This window comes from Triplophysa rosa, linkage group LG9 (assembly GCF_024868665.1).
Source record: "Triplophysa rosa linkage group LG9, Trosa_1v2, whole genome shotgun sequence".
Taxonomy (NCBI): Eukaryota; Metazoa; Chordata; class Actinopteri; order Cypriniformes; family Nemacheilidae; genus Triplophysa; species Triplophysa rosa.
The window spans coordinates 26314246-26332615 of NC_079898.1; the positions used below are offsets into that span (position 1 = coordinate 26314246).

General features: G+C 39.1%; 1 protein-coding gene across 3 annotated transcripts in view; it reads right to left on the minus strand.

Annotated features, from left to right (window-relative positions):
- The window catches only part of arid4b (AT-rich interaction domain 4B), a 53485-nt gene that overhangs the window by 27802 nt on the left and 7313 nt on the right, over positions 1–18370 (minus strand). For all 3 annotated transcript variants that reach the window (XM_057342942.1, XM_057342941.1, XM_057342943.1), the window contains exons 3-7: positions 6170–6280; positions 2934–2999; positions 1429–1519; positions 544–623; positions 222–316 (exon numbers count right to left, since the gene is read on the minus strand). In XM_057342942.1, the coding sequence (XP_057198925.1) occupies positions 222–316; positions 544–623; positions 1429–1519; positions 2934–2999; positions 6170–6280 (443 nt within the window). The remainder of the gene's footprint in view (positions 1–221; positions 317–543; positions 624–1428; positions 1520–2933; positions 3000–6169; positions 6281–18370) is intronic.

An 18370-nucleotide genomic window follows, 5' to 3' on the forward strand; every position in this document is an offset into this window, starting at 1 on the left:
CTGTATTCCCAGACGGGATCCTCAGCTTCCTCGGAGCGACAGGCCAGAGACACACACACATACTTCAGGTGTACAGTGTCTTTACGCCGCTTTACGCACCACGAGAATTCATTCAGTTATGTTGGTGAGGATATACAACTGACCACACCTGCAAACGCTTTCTCTTCTGTGATGTCATGCTCTTTATCCAGCTTCTTTATTTTGACAGAAAACACACTCACATGGGATTGGAGCGGCGGCCCCCGCGGTTTCTTTTCTTGCCGATGACAGGCGTGCCGAAGTGTTCGGGGTTAGTCAGAGGAAGCCGGTCCAGCGTCTGGAAGATGAAGCAGGGATATGATTTACTCGTCGTACACATCGTCACACGGTCACACCGGCCCATGTTTAACACAGTGATGTGACACGCTTCCTGACAGTCAAACACTTTTCAAATGTTTGTTTTAACGTAGTTTTACATTAAAAAATCTGTCGCATCTGTCTGTCTGACTGAGACTACAATGACACTAGCATTTTTTTTGTTTTAAAAGCACAAAAAAGACTCACCTCGCTCTCCGCAAAGTGACGCGCTCCTTTCAGACAGAGAGATGAACGCCTGAGGGTCTTCTCATCACCATCATCAAACACTGAAAGGAGAGGTGTTATTAACACAAACACAGGATGATACTCTTAAAGTCCCTGTGAACCGGAAGTTGCGATCGTTTTTACTTCCGCGAAATGCAATTTTGAATGATATAAATTGTGGGTGTGGCTTTCGTCTTTCTCTGCGATTTGATTGGATGTATAAAAACAGCTGTTGCATTTTTGAAATGGAACTGGCAGCAGACTGACAGTTGAAGGGGAGGAGTTAACGGATGCTCCGCCCAAGCCGTCTAACTTGCATCATTTGAGATGGATAGTCGTTACAGAAAGGAAGTGCATTTTCAGATTTTAACTGAAGATTATGAGGGCACACGATTTTTAAAAAGATAATGACCCACAATGATCAACTATTTACTATAAACACTGCAATATTTCATGAAAAAATAGGAATTGTAATTTTTTAGTTCACTGGGACTTTAAATGTTTCACTCGGTACACCTTTTATGTTTATATGGTAACAAAAACCGTTTCAGTGTCTTACACTTGATGAATTCAATGACTTAAAAGACTGCATAACTAAAGCCAAATCGTTCACAAAAGCTAAATTAAAACTCAGACTCAGACTAAACGGCTATATTTCTGGTTCAGATGTTCAGTCTCGAAATGTAAGGGCTAGCAGAAAAAGCAGACGTATTAAAGGTCATTAGACTTCTTAAAGACCCGCGGGAGTCCTGCTCTCTCTCACACAGACACACGTAAGCCGTTATAAACTAAAGCACATCATAATAACGTCAGGTTTTCATCTTCGACTGAGAAATGTAAGCAACTGTTGTGAAATGCTGTGCTTACCGACAGTGTACAAACTGGCATCTGTGAGTTTATTGATGATGGCCTCCTGGTAGATCCCATCCTGATTCCTCGCTTCCACAACCGCACCCACCTACAACCAAAAACAACACCAAACATCATCCTGACATATCCACAGACGTTCATTCTGTTCGCCGTACAGAACTCCAGACATGCTGACTTTACAGACATCTGTCATGCTTCCCCTGTACTGTAAATACTGTAATATTACATTTATAAACACGGTGGTACACCATTGTGATCATGATATACACAAACCACAGTATTACCATGGTACTGAGGTGTATAAGCAGGTGAATCTTGTGAGACGCTTCAGGAACACGAATTAAAAATGTGCTTAACCAAAGATAATCTATATTAACAAGATGCGCCACTGCCAATACAATGAATGGAGAGGAATGCAACGCGCAACATGGCCACTCTAGCGAAGAAAGCCCCGCCTTCCAGTAGAACGATCCAATCAATCCTCAATCAACACTAAGGATTCTCTGGGGGCGGAGCTTATGTGAGGCGCGGGCGCAGTAGCTGAAATGACCTCGAAAAAGGTGATTTTTAACGCAATTTAAAAACTTAGCAAACCGAAGTTATGATACAGTTCACGTCATGTTTAATCGTTGATTGAAATATGCTATTTAATTGTGATTTTTGCCAGCGATTTTAGAAATATCTGCCTTCCACCATTCAAGGAGAAAGGAGTGTTGTCTTGCTATGACGTGTGGCGTTGCAAACATGGCCGCCGAGTGGCACGACTTCCGTAAACGGACTTTGGCGTAACTCTCATTACAATAAAACCATGATGCTAAAAAAATGAATGCAATATGGTCGAACAGACATCTTTAACAACATTGAAGAGTTTGGTTCCAAAATGAGATTTTGAAAAAATTACAATTTTTCAAAAATCAAGTTTTTTATGATGTTATCATGTTTTTATTGTGTTAGTTAGCTGTATTTTTTGAGTTATTGAGTCATTATGGCTTAAATCAAAACAAACCAACTGCAGTTTGATTGATATTAATTGGAACGTTAGTCTGGCCATCAATCCTTTCAGTATCTATTACAGTCTGTCATGTTTCAGTGAAAAGACTTATGAATATATTTGTTTTATGTTGTAAGTGCTGGAAGCAAACATTCCTGCCAGACATTGTTGAGATGTTTTCTGATGAAGACAGCTGCCGGACAGAATGATCGCAATCATATTCATAACAACTCCGGCTTTGCCAGAAGACTGTATTTGAATTATTCATCGAAATAAAAGAAACTAATCTTTTAACACAACATGCAAAATGAAACCGAGGATTATACAAAACACCAACAGCATCCCAAAAAATGTTAAATGAAGAGAGGAAAAGCACACACGCTGTATAGAGTACAACACTTCAGGAGAGTTTTCATTTTTTAAAGAGTTTAACAAATGTGATTAATGTAAAGATGCTTGGAATTTTTTTTGTAAGCCTGTAACATTGCTGACGCAGCATGTTTGCTCTTACCTTCAGAACTCCTCTGATGTGTTCATCGTGCACCTCGGCAGTGAAGGAGTCGGGTCTGAAGGTGACCTGAAAAAAAGGCACACGGTCCGTCAGGAGGAGAGAGTGGATTTTCCCTACAGGCCGAGAATCATCCATCTCTCACATCAGCCAGACCGGCGAGCCTGAATCCCGAGGAAAGATTTTACAGCGCAACTGAGGATCACTGCGAGTCACGGAGCGCAAGGTACTCGCACAGAAAGTGGAGCGGTTCCAATTTACCGTGAGAAAAGATGAGATCAAAATGGAAGAACAAGATCTCTTATTTCTAAAAATATGCTTTACGCTGCCAGTAGACACACACGGCAAAATTTTGCAAACATCCACCTTTCAATTCACAAGTTTGGATTAGGGCTGTCACGATTATTAAATAATCGTCTCATCGCGATTGTTTGAGCTCATCGCGATGGTTTCAGATCATCGCAATTATTGCACATCTCTATAGAAGACACTAGGGGGAGCTGTAGTGCATCTGCATATTTTAGTGTATATATTGTTACTAAAGCAGGGTAATACTTGTAAAATGAACCACCACAACACAATCACTTTAAAAAAAACTAAAGCATATACCATAAAAATAACCTGCAGTACAATTGAATATTATTTCAGTGTGAAAACCAGTCTACCAAAATCTCATTAACATAGAAGTAAACTTTTATTGTAGTCTCGCAGGTGAGAAAAAAACAGACTAGAAGCTTTTCTATGACTGACAGTATTTTAATGGAGGCTTCAATTCACACCTGATCAATTTACTTCATTTACAAGTATTTGGCGGTTGTATTATTGACAGGTAAAAGCATAAAGCTCAAGTATGATGACCCAATTTTTCCTATGTATTTCCAAGAAAAAGAACATAGTCTTTACATTCAGAACAATATGGTCGTTTCAAAGCTGAATAAAACATGTATGAGAATTAAAAGTCAAAGCTCTAAAACAGACAATTAATCGCCATAATCGCAATGATTTATTAGACAATTAATCGTCAGCCAAATTTCATAATCGTGACAGCCCTAGTTTGGATTGGAGTAGAATTGGACGTCACATGAAATGTCAAACTGGGATTTTGAATCAGAATGACAGAAAAAAGCAACTGAAAGACATTCAACAACAGAGAAATTTCAAACTTAAAAAAAAAATCACATGCATTAGAAAATCCCATCATCCTTAAATGATGTCATGGTTCTGTTTGTATGAAGGGAATTCTGGAATTCTAAAACTAAACTTACTTCCACGATATGATATTAAATGACTTGTGTTTTAGTAATAATCATTTCCTATTCAATTCAACTTACAATCCTGCATGCCGTTTCACATCTAAACGCATTGAATCGCAGTATAAAATGCATTGTCAAGTCAAATCTGCTACACGCACACGCACGCGCACACGCACACACACAGGCCATTAGTGTGTGTCTCATCGCTCTGTAGCAGGTCACACGCGGCCACCGCTGACGGAGAAAACCTCTAATTACTGTTACTGTCGAGAAACACCGAGACGTCTGCCGCGAGAGACCCGAGGAAACAAGCAAACTCACTTTTAACATCACGAGAACTGACGAACACCATCTGCACGTGTCTAAAAAGCCTCTCAAATGTCAAAGCAAATTATATAAACGTATAACACAATGCAATGTAACTGTCCAAAATAAATGTTTATCAAATTTTAAAAGGAGAGGAGAAAATAAACAGTGCACATGTTATTTAGACAGGTTTCTGTCTTTATAGACGGTTTCATCTTAACAACATAAACAAACGTTACTGCGCATGTGCACTTTTGTGACCCCACCTTAAAGTCCCAGTGAAATAAAAAATGACAATTCCTATTTTTTCACGAAATATTGCAGCGTTTACAGTAAATACTTGATCAATGTGGGTCATTCTCTTTTTAAATTTCATGTGCCCTCATAATCTTCAGTTAAAATCTGAGAATGCAATCCCGCCCCGAAATGACTATCCATCTTAAATGACGTAAATTAGATGACTTGGGCGGAGCATCCGTTAACTCCTCCCCTTCAACTGTCAGTCTGCTGCCAGTTCCATTTCAAAATCAATGCAACAGCTGTTTTTACACATCCAATCAATTCCCAGTGTAAAATGCAAGCCACGCCTGCTCATTTTCTCCTTTGAAATTCCTTTTCACTCGGAAATGTGTCAGAATACGGAGGCAAAAACGCTTGCAACTTCCGGTTCACGGGGACTTTAACTTCCGGTACACATTCACAAACAATAGAGCGTCTGTAGATTATATCTGATAACAATCAAAAGAAACCGAGAAGAAGTGTTACTTGGCTAAACTTCTCTCCAATATTTTGAATTTAGCCTGCGATACCAAAGTCAACCACTAGATGTCAGTGTACCATACGCTTTCTTTAAATGCGTCCAAACTACAGGACCCATTCAACAAATTGTTTATTTAATAAAAGAACATACAGCAAAATTCAACTATTATTATACTACTATTATTATTATACAATAAAATAAAATATAAATAGTTCTATTATTAGACACTAGGCAAGCACAAATCAGAAGTTAACTGGGGGTCAGGCGCATGCGCGTCCGATGAAACCGTCTATAACAGTAGCGCAAGTGCTGCTCTCAGATCAGTTCATCAGAGTCAGATGTTGTGGACAGCAGCAGATCATCTCGGACTCTTCTCTCACTAATGCATAAACACGGCAGGAGAGACAGACAGACATCTGCAGCGTGAAAGCCCCGGAGATCGACAGGCAGACACAGAAACAGATGATGTCATCAGCAATACACCGGCAGGAATACGATTACAACCTTGAACAAGGTCTCTGGCTCACGAGCGGCCGGGTAATCGCATCTCACCACTGTGAGCGCTGAATTATAAGAGCCATCAGGAGAAAAACACGAGACGCACGACAGAGAGAGTTTGAGGAGTGAAAAGAGAAAAGAACATCCGAGAGATGAGGAGAAAACATGCTGCTTCAAGCGCAATTCGACAACACCTCTGAGAGTCACCACAGATTCATTTCATATCAATCATGAGCCGAACGTGACACCACGTGAACCTCAGAGGAACAGAATATCATTACCTTCATCAAATCAATGTAATTGACCTCATAAACATGCAAATCTGAAAGTTTGCCACGAGCACACTCGTTATTTCCTTTTACAAAAGCACAATATGAAATCATACAGTTACCAATGCAAAATCTTTTAGGTCAATATCTTACCTTTGCTTTCACCAGTCTCTTAGCAGTCTTGATCTTGGCTTCACAGAACGCCCCTCTGTATTTGGCACTCACATCAGTACCCACGGTGAGGTACGGGGGCTCTTCCAGTGTCTGAACACACAAAGCAGACATGGGTTTACTCTTCTCCATTCATTCCACGTGTTTAGAAGTCATTCTCAAATCACCATTTCTGTTTCTCATTCTGTTTCTGTTTCTCAAACATTTCTGTTTCTCACACCTGTCAACAAAGCACTTTCACACTCTTTCCATAATACACGCTGATATATGAAAATTGTTGTTACTTGCTTTAAAATGCCTTTAGGAATAAAAAATACAAGTACTGTGTCAAAACAGGTAAGACATGTTCAATAGTTATAAAGATTTGCTGAAGGCCTGACCCTGAAGTGTTAAAAGTGTAGAGAAAATATGCAAATATCAAGTGTAATATAGTGTCAAAAAACACAAAAATACTTAAGTATGCCAACGTTCATCACTTTCTCCTAGGGATGTAATGATGCGATTCACGATACTGATCTCACGATACAATTTATTTCACGATTTATCTTTACAAAAACAGTTGAGACAAATCAGAAATGAACAACTGCCTTTTTATTATTTCTCAAACGCTGCACATTTCTTTGTCAAATAAAACTATCTTTTCTGTCAAGTAACAAAACTAAACTGCAATTTTAAAACGAATTAAAAAAAAAGAATAATACAAAAGTCTCTTTATTATAAACAAACTAAAACTTTGACTGTGCCTTTCTTGGACTTCTTGGATCTAAGAAATATCAGCGTATCCATGTTTTCCAAGTTTGCAGTAAACACAGCGGCCCCTGCTGTTCAAAACATGTACTGCCATTCAAATAACATCTCAACTGGCTTGAATCGGCACATATTCGTTACATCCCCAGTTTCTTCAAATATACACAACAGTGAGACATTAGTAGTTCAATTATATAGTTTGAGTTTATAACATTCTAGAACTCGCAATCACAAACACTTCGTTTACATCTAACTGTAGTAAGAATGTCATTTAATGAAAATAAATATAAATGCACTTGTGACTGGTAATCAATCATGTTTATTTGCTCAGTTGTTTTTTTGTTGCGTATCTAAAGACATTTTCACAAGCATTTTTTACTGTTGCTTTAGAAACTAAATTAGACGTTTCCTCTGTTGTTTTAGGGATCAGAGGTGTTTTCAATCAAAGCAAAAATCATTCACAGAAAATGTGTACATTAACCTCACCATTTAAAAAGCCTCTTGCTGAAAAGAAAGAAAGGTATTTAACACAATTAAACAAAAAAATACAAATAGGAATACATTCAAACGATTACACGCAGCACTGCAGTGTTTTCAAAGTACGTTTGTTTGGGTAATTATTCAAATAAAGAGTCTGTAATAACAAACTTTCGTAAAGAAAACAACAGAACAAAGACGCAATTGAAACAAACTGACGTTTTTCACAGAACAAACAGTTCTGCATTAAAAGTAAAATTCAGCAATAAAAACAATACAGAAGTAATCAAATGTAATCAGACTTAACTTAAAGTAATAAACTGATCCAAATATATTCAGCACACATCCAGCTGGAGTTTCTTATTTTACCACACACACACACACACACACACACACACACACACACACACACACACACACACACACACACACACACACACACACACGCACACACACACGCATGTGTGGTTGACTATCCCCGTGGGGACAGTCCATAGGCGTAATGTTTTTATACTGTACAAACTGTATATTCTATCCCCTATCCCTAACCCTATCCCTAAACCTAAAGATCATAGAACACTTTTTGCATTTTTAGATTTGTAAAAAATATTGTTCTGTACAATTTATTAGCTTTTGTGCCCATGAGGACCTCAATTTTGGTCCCCACGGTGACACGAGTCCCCATGTGTTGGTGTGTATTCAGGTTTAGGTCCCCATCGGGATATACAAACATGAACACACACACACACACACACACACACACAGTTTATTACATCAACACAAACTCACCTCCAGTTTCATGGCACAAATGCAGTGACACCAGTGACATTAATGACATGTGAAAGCAGCTCCATGTGCGATTAAAGAGTCAATATTTTGTGATGTTTAAGGTCCTATTTTGGTTTATGGAGTGTCCAACAACAAGTTTACATATAATAGGCGGTTATTATTACCTTACTTCCTGACTGAAGGTCTTCGCACATACAGTACAGTCAGAAATTTTCGTATGCGTTTTTTCGTATTTGACGCTGGTTTGTACGGTGTCTCTGAAGTGTCAAAACGCCTCTCAAAATGCTTGCTACGGATGCGAAAAACGCAGAAAATCGAATCCAGTCTGAATTTTTTATGACGGACAAAAATATCGGAGGCGGTGTGTAAATGTGATTGACACGTGAGGTCGTATTTATTTTTTAACGTGCGGAAATCTCGGACTCAATGTGCAATGGCCTTGACTCTCAAATGATTCGTTCGGCGGTTCATCCGTCTAATCCCCTCCTTTCTGTCAGCCTACTCTGATCTGATTGGTCAGATGGTCTAGTCTGCTGTGATTGGTCTACCGCGTACAGTGTCGCAAATGGAACGTAGCGGGCCGGGCATTACACCGAGTGACGCAAATCTGACCCGGAACTGAAATTAGCACAGAAGACAGACGACTCGTTCGCGTGACTCAGAGTCGACTCGTTTTTTTTCTCAAGCCAATAACTTTGTTATTCGTTCACTTTCGGCTTTACAACTCGACAGACATTCACACACCAGCAACATTACACACCGCATGAAATGTCATTTTAAGGATATTGTAATAACTACACTTTAAAGTGTAATGACAGACTTTACGAACACATTACACTTCATTCATTGATCAGAAACAGAATCACAGCCGCACTACAGGATTCCTTCAGTGTCTCTGACCCATCGGCTCTCTCGCTTCACACCCTGAGAGACCAATGTTACCACGACTACAATTCCTGTCATTTACATCATTTACAAACCCCCATGACACCCTAACGTCAAACTGATGGTGCCAAAGTCAAACTGTGTAATGTGATTCAGTTTCACTTCTGTGAGTCACTTTTACTTTTACTTCCGTCTTCTTTTACTCAACGCCTCAGTGATATCGAACCAATGAATCAGCCCAGAGATTATAAGCGTCAGACAACAACCGCGTGACCTTCATTGCACATTTATTCATATAAGATATCCTGAAATTAAGTTTGGTATCTTCTGCTACTTATATTCTACTAAATAAGATATTGAATGACAAATAAAAACAGCACAGGTTTAACTTTCTCTATCAGGAAGTACGTGGACTGTAAAAAAAGGATCTCTGCGAGACGGCTGGGTCGAGGAGGAAGTTGAAAGATAAGAGTTACCTGAAAAGGAAAGCCGTTTCAGAAGCGGAACAACATCTGATGTTTTGATAAAAGATTATGAGCTAGGGTCGGTTTAGACCGTCACAAACTCTCTCAGTCTCAAGAACCGTGAGCTCTGCCAAAGCGTGAAGTACCCAGCATGCTTTGCCCTGCCATGCCATCCTGTGGCTCTCAGCAGCGGACGTGCCACAGATGCTCATTACCATCAGACACACACGACTCTGACAGGCGGCTCTTAAGACCACTGCCATCAGTCCTGAGAGAGACACGCACGACACACCGCCTCACGGGTGACATCATCCTCTGACACAACACAGATCATCATCAAAATAACACAATAAATGTGCTTCAATAACATCTCTGAATTAAAGATCTGTAGCAAAACCAATGTTGAAGTTGTCCGGTAGATATAAAAATATATTGTTTTTGTTTTCTTCCAGGATAAACCTTTCTTCATATTGATCTACTCCTACTGTCCATGATTCATGATTTTACACAGGTACCTTGTTTTTCTAATCTTCTATCCTGTCACGAGATCAGACGGCCTCCAGCAAACATACACTTATAGATTTATGAAGTTTATTTCAGCGCTTTAACTTTCAGAAATCCTTCAAATCCTCTTTACTGTGAGGTGTGCAGACAGACAAACAACACAAAGTCAAACACATGATCATCCAAACCTTGTTTATACGGCCACAACACTTTACAGCCCATAATCATTTCAAAAGAGGAATCTGAACTTAATAGTTTCACTTAGTATGGAAAAAGACAAAGACACGAGGACGTTTCTGAAGCTCATGACTCCAACAGCTGAAGTTCAATTACTCAGAAAATACTTGACACATGTACGACAGGAAAGCTAAACAAACCCGTAGCCATTACAAAGGTAGTGATGTCTTAAAGATGTCAAAACACTGATGTGAGCCGAACAAAACAAAAGCCATGTTCATCCAACATTTTCTAAACCAAAAAAGAGTTTTTCCGTTTTTTTTTAAACAGCAAAAGCACAAAATCAAACATTGCACATGGGCAATTCCGTGAAAATGTCGACCTTATCATGAAAAAATCAAGTTTTTACTACACTAACAGCACAGATAACAATATTTGGTGCTTCTCATACCCATGTGAGGTCCCTTCAAGTTTTTAAAGCATTTGTTTTATTTTTAGTGAATGATTTCTCACAGTCAGCTAAGTGCCGTTTTCAGGATTGCCACATCCATTACGCTACATATTCCTCATAAATGGGCACATGAAAATGAAAATAAAGTTTTTCTGATGTTTAAACTCCATCAACAAGGGTTTAGTAAAATATAAACAGATGGTTCAATATATTCGTGACAAATTCGTTCTCTGAGCACGTCCATAAGGCTGGAATTGTCCACGTGTTGATACAGGTCACGTGCAGAGGTTGCGCTAGACTTTTTCATTGTCTGTCAAAATCGGACAGGCTCGTAAAACATCAGTCATAATCCATTTTTACCCATCACTATGGTGCAAGGTGAGATTACGTGCATCTTTGTGACGTCATCATTTACTCTCTGAACTTACTGTATCTTAATACCCAATAAAGCCGAAGGCGTTAACATATTTCTTGTTTTTGTTGGCAGATATAAAATAATAATTACAGACAAATGTTTATGTTCATATGTCCAGTCAGTAACAATGACGGGTGCTTGTACACGCCGTTTTGTAATCATTCATTCATTCACTTACAAGTAACTTTAAGCTGCTGTTAGGTCATGAACGGAGAAGACGCAGAGAGACTTTTTCCACTCTATCCAAAATGACGCTAGTCGCTATTGCTCTCTGAAGGAAAAACCTATGTAAACACCGCACCACATATTAGGGGTGTGACGAGACGCATATCACACGAGACGAGACACGAGACTGAGATCACGAGACAAGACTTTTTTAAAGAAATCCTCAATGATGAAATATAAAGGGAAAAAGTCTCTTATTTATCTTAAAAACACAAACTGCTAAAAATGTTGGCATTATAAAATCACCTTGTACTTTATGAAACTTCGATTTTAATGGATTTTATTATGAAGTAATAAACAATATGTAAACACTGCAAAATGATAGGCAGTAAAACGTATGCTTTGTTTTCTTAACAGGCGCAGCTTTTAGTAAAGAGCCCTGGCTGTTTTCACTATATGCTTTCGCATAGTGCTCGTGTTTACATAGAGAAACGGCGGGAAAGTAGCGCTGCGGGATGGAGAATCACTGTATCGCTCACAGCACGTACTTTATTTTGTTATTCATTATTTCACATTATTTAATTAGTAGGGATGTAACGATTCATCGTGAGCCGGTTGAAAATCGGTTATAATGAGTGACGATTCAATTCGGTTGAGGCTTGAACTGAATCGCAATACATTTTTTGAACAGCAGGGGCCGCTATTTTCACTGCAAACCTAAACGTGGATGCTGATATTTCTTAAATGCAAAAAAATCCAAGAAAAGCACAGACAGTATTAGTTTGTTTATATTAAAGAGACTTTTTCTATTATTAATTTGTTATAAAATTGCAGTTTAGTTTTGTTATTTGAAATAAAACATTATTTTATTATGCAAAGAAACGTGAAGCATTTAAGAAATAATGCAAGGGAAGTTGTTCATTTCTAATTTGTTTCAACTCATTTTGTAAGAATAAATTGTGAGTAAATCGTGAATAAATCGCATCGTGAGACCAGAATCGTGACTCGCATCGCATCGTGAGCTGAGTGAATCGTTACATCCCTATTAATTAGTAATGAAAACAGGTCGCACCACAACACAATGTGCACTCACACACAAATATATTTTGAGGTCGCACAGGTTACATTTAGGGAGCATATGACCGTGGTAAACACACACACACGAGACGGAAGAGGATGTGTCCAGATCGAGGTGATGCAGATCCTGTGAAATGTCAGCGAGATGACAAGTGTTGGATAGAGGCAGCTGAAGTCAGTGGAAGAGGGAGTTACAGGCACTTCATTAGTTCACTGAGCAGCTTCGCCTGAGGACCCACACGACTGCATAATGTTTACACATACTTCCTCACGGAGTACATGAGGGACAGTACAAACATCTGAGCTTTTGATTCAGAGAGGTCCGAACCAAAAGAAAGATGGATCTGTGCTCTCGTTTCAATGAACCTGACGCAGATTTCATTGCCTTGATGTGCTGGTGAGATATGCCTGTTATTTCTAGCCATCACCCCACAAAAATAAACTATAACAAGGAGTTACCGAGTCATTTCCTACAATTGAATTCTGATGAAACGCCGCTCTTGGTGTACCCTGAATGAAACACCGAAGAAAAGACTTTCTAGTGCCAATGATTGAAGTGTGACCTGTCGAAGTAAAACGTCACAGGATACGGCTGAGAAACCCAAAACATTCACCAGATCATAATAACACTGTGGCCAGTTTTCTTCCTCCGAGACACTTTTAACCAAACGCCTGACGCCTGACCAGAAACACTGCATAAAATAAAGAGGTAGTTGCATTCCAGCATCTCATTTGCTATCATTTAACTAGCATGCATTATTATATAAAAATACCATATATATGATATAAAAGAACTAGAGCGAGAGAGAAATAACATGAGAAAACGATGCTTGCATTTTATAAACACTATTAATAATAGCAAGTAGGACTGCACACTATTGAAGAAAAACGCAATATGTACTAAACAATACACCATACAATATGACATATAATGCTTGAAGGGATAGTTCGGAACAATCTAAGGGCGAGTAAATAATGCCAGAATTTTCATTTTTGGGTGAAGTATCCCTTTAAAAGTATGTAAAATCAATTTAAACTACATTTAAATATACTAACTGTGCTTTACTAACTAAACATGTTTCACATTCTTTCCAGTGTAAGAAAACAACACTTCCTCCGTCTCACCAGCCTCTTCGCTATTTGCATTCACCTAAAACTTTTCAGCAGAGAGAGACGTAACGTTTTGTAGTATTAAAATGGTTCCGTTATTGCAAACCGTTGCAATACGCACATTTGTAATATTTCCATAAATCAGATACTGTATTTTGTGCAGCCCAAATAACTCGCCATAAAAGAGTTTATTGTAAAAAAGAAAATAGACACATACATCGGATTGTCTCGCTCGTATAATTACTAATCATTTCACAAAACTTTATTATGCCCTAAACTTCTACAGCCTCAAACACCAGAAAGCTATTGCAACATGCTGGAAGCACTTTTTGTTTTGACAAAAAAATCATTTTGATGCAGGAAAAAACTGTCTCATTATTGGCCGTTTTACAGTTTTTCAATTCACCTACTTAAGCTGGGGTGGAAAATTCATCCCTGCCCTCAAGCGGCTGATTGAACACACGTGTGCGTAGCGTATCGAGCTGTTCTCCACTCATCGGATGATTGGAGCATGTCAACAAACGTGTTATGCTATACATCAATCACTAGTCACCAAGTTGTTTAGTTTGACCAGTAGTCAATGCTTTGAGTCTGTGTGATTACACGATCGACATGACAACAACAACAAGAAAATTCTCCCACCACAATCTGTGTCTCAGTTTAGCTGTCCGACATTTGTTTTACAATAACAGAAGACCAAATTAAAAGTCAATCTGGAGCACAAAGCATGTTAGAAATAAATCAGGGCTAGATATACGTCATCCAGACACAAGGTGAAATTCTTCTGACTCACCCACATTATTATCATCCAATCTTTGACTGTGTGATACGTCTGCACATCACTCTTGACAACACAAGCAGAATGAATACAGATGTACCAATGTCACATGAACACACTCCAGCTGGTATGGTGAAGCGTTAACATACGATAAACACCAAATAATCACTTTAACATACACATCTGAGTGACTTCATGCTCATCGGCCCCACTCGTGTTGTCCTAAACTCAATTCATCCGTCCATCAGAAGAAAACCTCAGGGTCATGATGAGCACACGGGAGAAGCGTGCTGGGCCGGTCCATTCATCCACAGTTTAGATCCGCTTCTGGCTTCAACATCGAACGCAGCGATTAACAAGAACTCAGACAGCATCCTTTGACCCACATAATCTACCAGACGCGTCTTCTGCCATCATTACCAAACACACAAAACCTGTTTGGCTTCCCTGAACCCCGATCTCATCTCTCAGCATCAGCACCATCATCACTGATCTTCTCACACACAGATTGATGGAGGGATCTCGTCCCAGTTAACTGCAGACATGACTTTAATGGGACACGTTTATTCGCACTCATGTCATGTCAAACCTGTATGAGTTTCTTCTTCATCAGAACAAAAAAGAAGATATTCTTAAGAATGTCGATAATCAAACAACACTTCCATTGTATGAACACAAAACCACAGAAACATTTCTCAAAATATCTTCTTTTGTGTAACCGACCGATTTGTTTGCATTAATTCTTCACACTTCTTTACGTTTAAAACCGAGCGCCCTTCATTGAAACAAACAAAGCGTTCCAACACAAATGGATGATGTACTTCTGCATCGGCCATTCAAAACTGCTTTGATGGTGTAAAGAACTTCACCAACTGTCATATGTGAAATTTAACAAGGTTTAGGATCGGGTCACTGCTGCCCACAGAGGGCAATTCTGGACGCTGGTGGTCTTCTGTGTCATACTTCATAAATAGAAATGGAGATGACGGCCTCTCTGACTGACCCTAAATCACCCCGCTCAATCTCCGGTCATTCTCACAGACGTAGACCCAACACAAAGAGAGAGAGAACACACCGCGATAATCACTAATGCACACGACAACTGCAATATCAGACACCCTGGGACAGGATCAAAAGCAAAGCAAGATGCAAACAATGAACTTTTGAAAAGGAAAAGGATAACGTTTCTCCCCAAACTCACTCAGCAGAAAACAACCCTGCTTTAAAGTCTTATAATAGTTATAGGCTAGCACCCAAAAACTACGATTTTGTCAAGTACTGTATACATCCTGATGTCATACTAAAAGAAGATATTTTGAAGAATGCTGACACTCAAACAACACTGAACCCCATTGAATGAACACAAAGCCACCTAGACATTTCTCAAAATATCTTCTTTTGTGTTCCAGAGAAAAAATTGAGAAAAGGTTTTGAACAACATGTGGAATAATAAATGATGACCGCATCTTTGGGTAAACCAACCGGTCTGTTATGTTGTTGTATTATCTTACAATATAGTACAGTGATGTCTGTACTCACCAAGAAACTAATACGACACCAGGAATGATATTTTTAATTATTCATTAAATATATTGTTTAAATGGCATGAACACAGTGCATTCTGTGTTACATAATTTTCAGTTTTTCCTAATTATTTCTTCTGTACACAAATGTTAAAAAGCTGTGTCACTCACAACAATACAAAATCATAATTAATGCCATTAAAAATAAATCTGAATTAATTTGATCGATCAATTTGAATATTTTTAATGAGAGAGCAGGAAGTTGAGTGGCTTACAGACTCTTGTGTGCTGTAGCTTTTTGCTTTTGCTGATATGTTCTTGCCTTATTGTAGATTTAATGGTGTTTGCTAATACAAACGTCACTATTGCTATTGCTTGTACGTAGGATTAGAGGTATTACAACAATCCCCAACCCTGATTACCTCTTCACGAGACGTGTGCAATTACTCTTCTGAGTGCTCGGGCCTGTACACGATAAGACAAACAATCCCAGACTGCCAAATCTATCGAGCCGAATATCATCTTCAAACAGAGACTGGAAAACATCCAGCCAGACCACAAACACAAATCATGTGAAGTTTAAATATTCATTACAAAAAAGTAATAAAGCAACATCTCCGACTTGCCATCTAATGCTGTTTCTAGTATTAACATTTTATTTAACACAAACCAAATGAACTCGTGTTTTTACAGTCTGAGGACGCGTTATGTAAATTTAGAGTCCTGCTACAAACAACAGAAACACAATCGGACATCTTCGTTTGTCTATTAACACACGGCAGCAGTCGCTGCAACACACGCTAAAATAAATGTCAATGCATCCGAAGGGATGCAAGTCAAATAAACCCATTTGTGAACATGACTCCATGTCATCAGGCATCTTCTCCACGCTGGTCCTTTGTAAAGATGATTTTATGGATGGAAGATGTGGGAATGGCCTGTCATAAACATCGCACACACACGTCTCCTCTGCTATGCTTCAAACAGAGTTTTGGAGATCTCATCTGATAGACCGGTTCACCGGGACATGAAGCTTTCCAGAACATCCTATTCATGTAGTCTTCACTTTAAGCCAAAAACACAGCCAAAACTACATTTCAAGACAATCTCTATGGAGAGGCTCAGAGATGGCGTGTTTTTGTAGGCTAACCCGGAAGTAAGCGCCGCGCTGGTTCCCTCGGCCGAAAGCCTATGCATTTTTCCCATAGACCTTTGGAAGATCGCAAAAAATAAGCTCTGTGATTACCAAAGGTTCACGATGTTTACACAATTTGTCTATCAAGATTATCTTTACAGATGAACACAATATTTGCTACTTTTGAAGCCTAAATACAACCGCCAGAAGTAAAAAGCTAACACGAGGCTATAAACGGACTATACTACAGTCGCTCGATATTAACGTCACCACCACCAAGCCTCCGACAACTTTCTCAAATTTGATTTAAAATGTGTTCCCTGGTACGTAATTACTCCGTGACTGAATCCCCAACAATGATTTTAGACATTTGTGCCCATGTCGCCAAAGGAAAAAGTCGCTTTTAGCAACGTGTTGGCAAGCGCCGTTTTAAAGACACAATAAAGGTTTAAAAAAATCACAAGCGGGTTATCACGGGTGTGTTTGATGTCATAGATTAAAACGTGAAAATATTTCGAGGTTTTGTAAGCCACAGACCTTATTTCAAACGATTTACAAAAAACCCATTCAAAAAACCCATGGAACCGAAAGTCTTAAAATGCTAACTCGCTTTCGGGGTTTGCATACAAAAATACGGCATCTCTGCAGTACTCAATTAAAACACAGATATAAATAATCACTTACCACAACCCTTAGGACAAATAAACATGCTTTTAACAAAACAAAAAATAAAACAAAAACATTGGGTACTATAGTTAAAGCACAAACCACAGTGTCTGCGGTCAAACTGTGGTCATAATGATAATCACTCCACCAACAAACATGGTTAACTACACTTTAACTGTAATAAAACTTGTGCAAGAAAACATAATGCACGTCCTTTGCTCTTCTGGTTGCACTAGAAAGAAGCATTTGCCATCTTTGATCAAACGTGCAGACACAAACTTTACACGACTACTTGAAGACATCTGTGCGCTAAAAATAACAGAATAAAGGTCTGTCTGCCAAACATCTATCGCCACAAGTTGCTTCACCTCTATTGAAGTTATTGTGATAACACTTCATGTCCACATCTGAAGATCAGAAAGTCAAAACAACAGGTTGAAAGCGAGCACCACGCAGTTTGTGATGGATCTCTGTGTGAGGATCTCTCTGACGTTCCGGCCATGACCATATGCTACAGGGGTGGATGCTAAAAGTGTTGGAGTTTGCTAATGGAGCGTGACTCAGTGCCCGCTGCCCCCCGTCTCTGCCACTGATGTCCGTCATCGTGCACTAAAACAATCAACTAGAGCCCTGCATAGTGCACACACAGACAGTAAGGTGGAGAAGCGTTTTCAGCCTCGCCCCACAATTCTGGGCCTGCACACCCCTACGCGAGCCCTGATGACATCATCACTCATTAACCCTACTCTTACACTCACTACACTTCTTTTTTGAACCATTTTCTTATTTTCAAGAAATAATAGTGTTTCACAGTCACAAC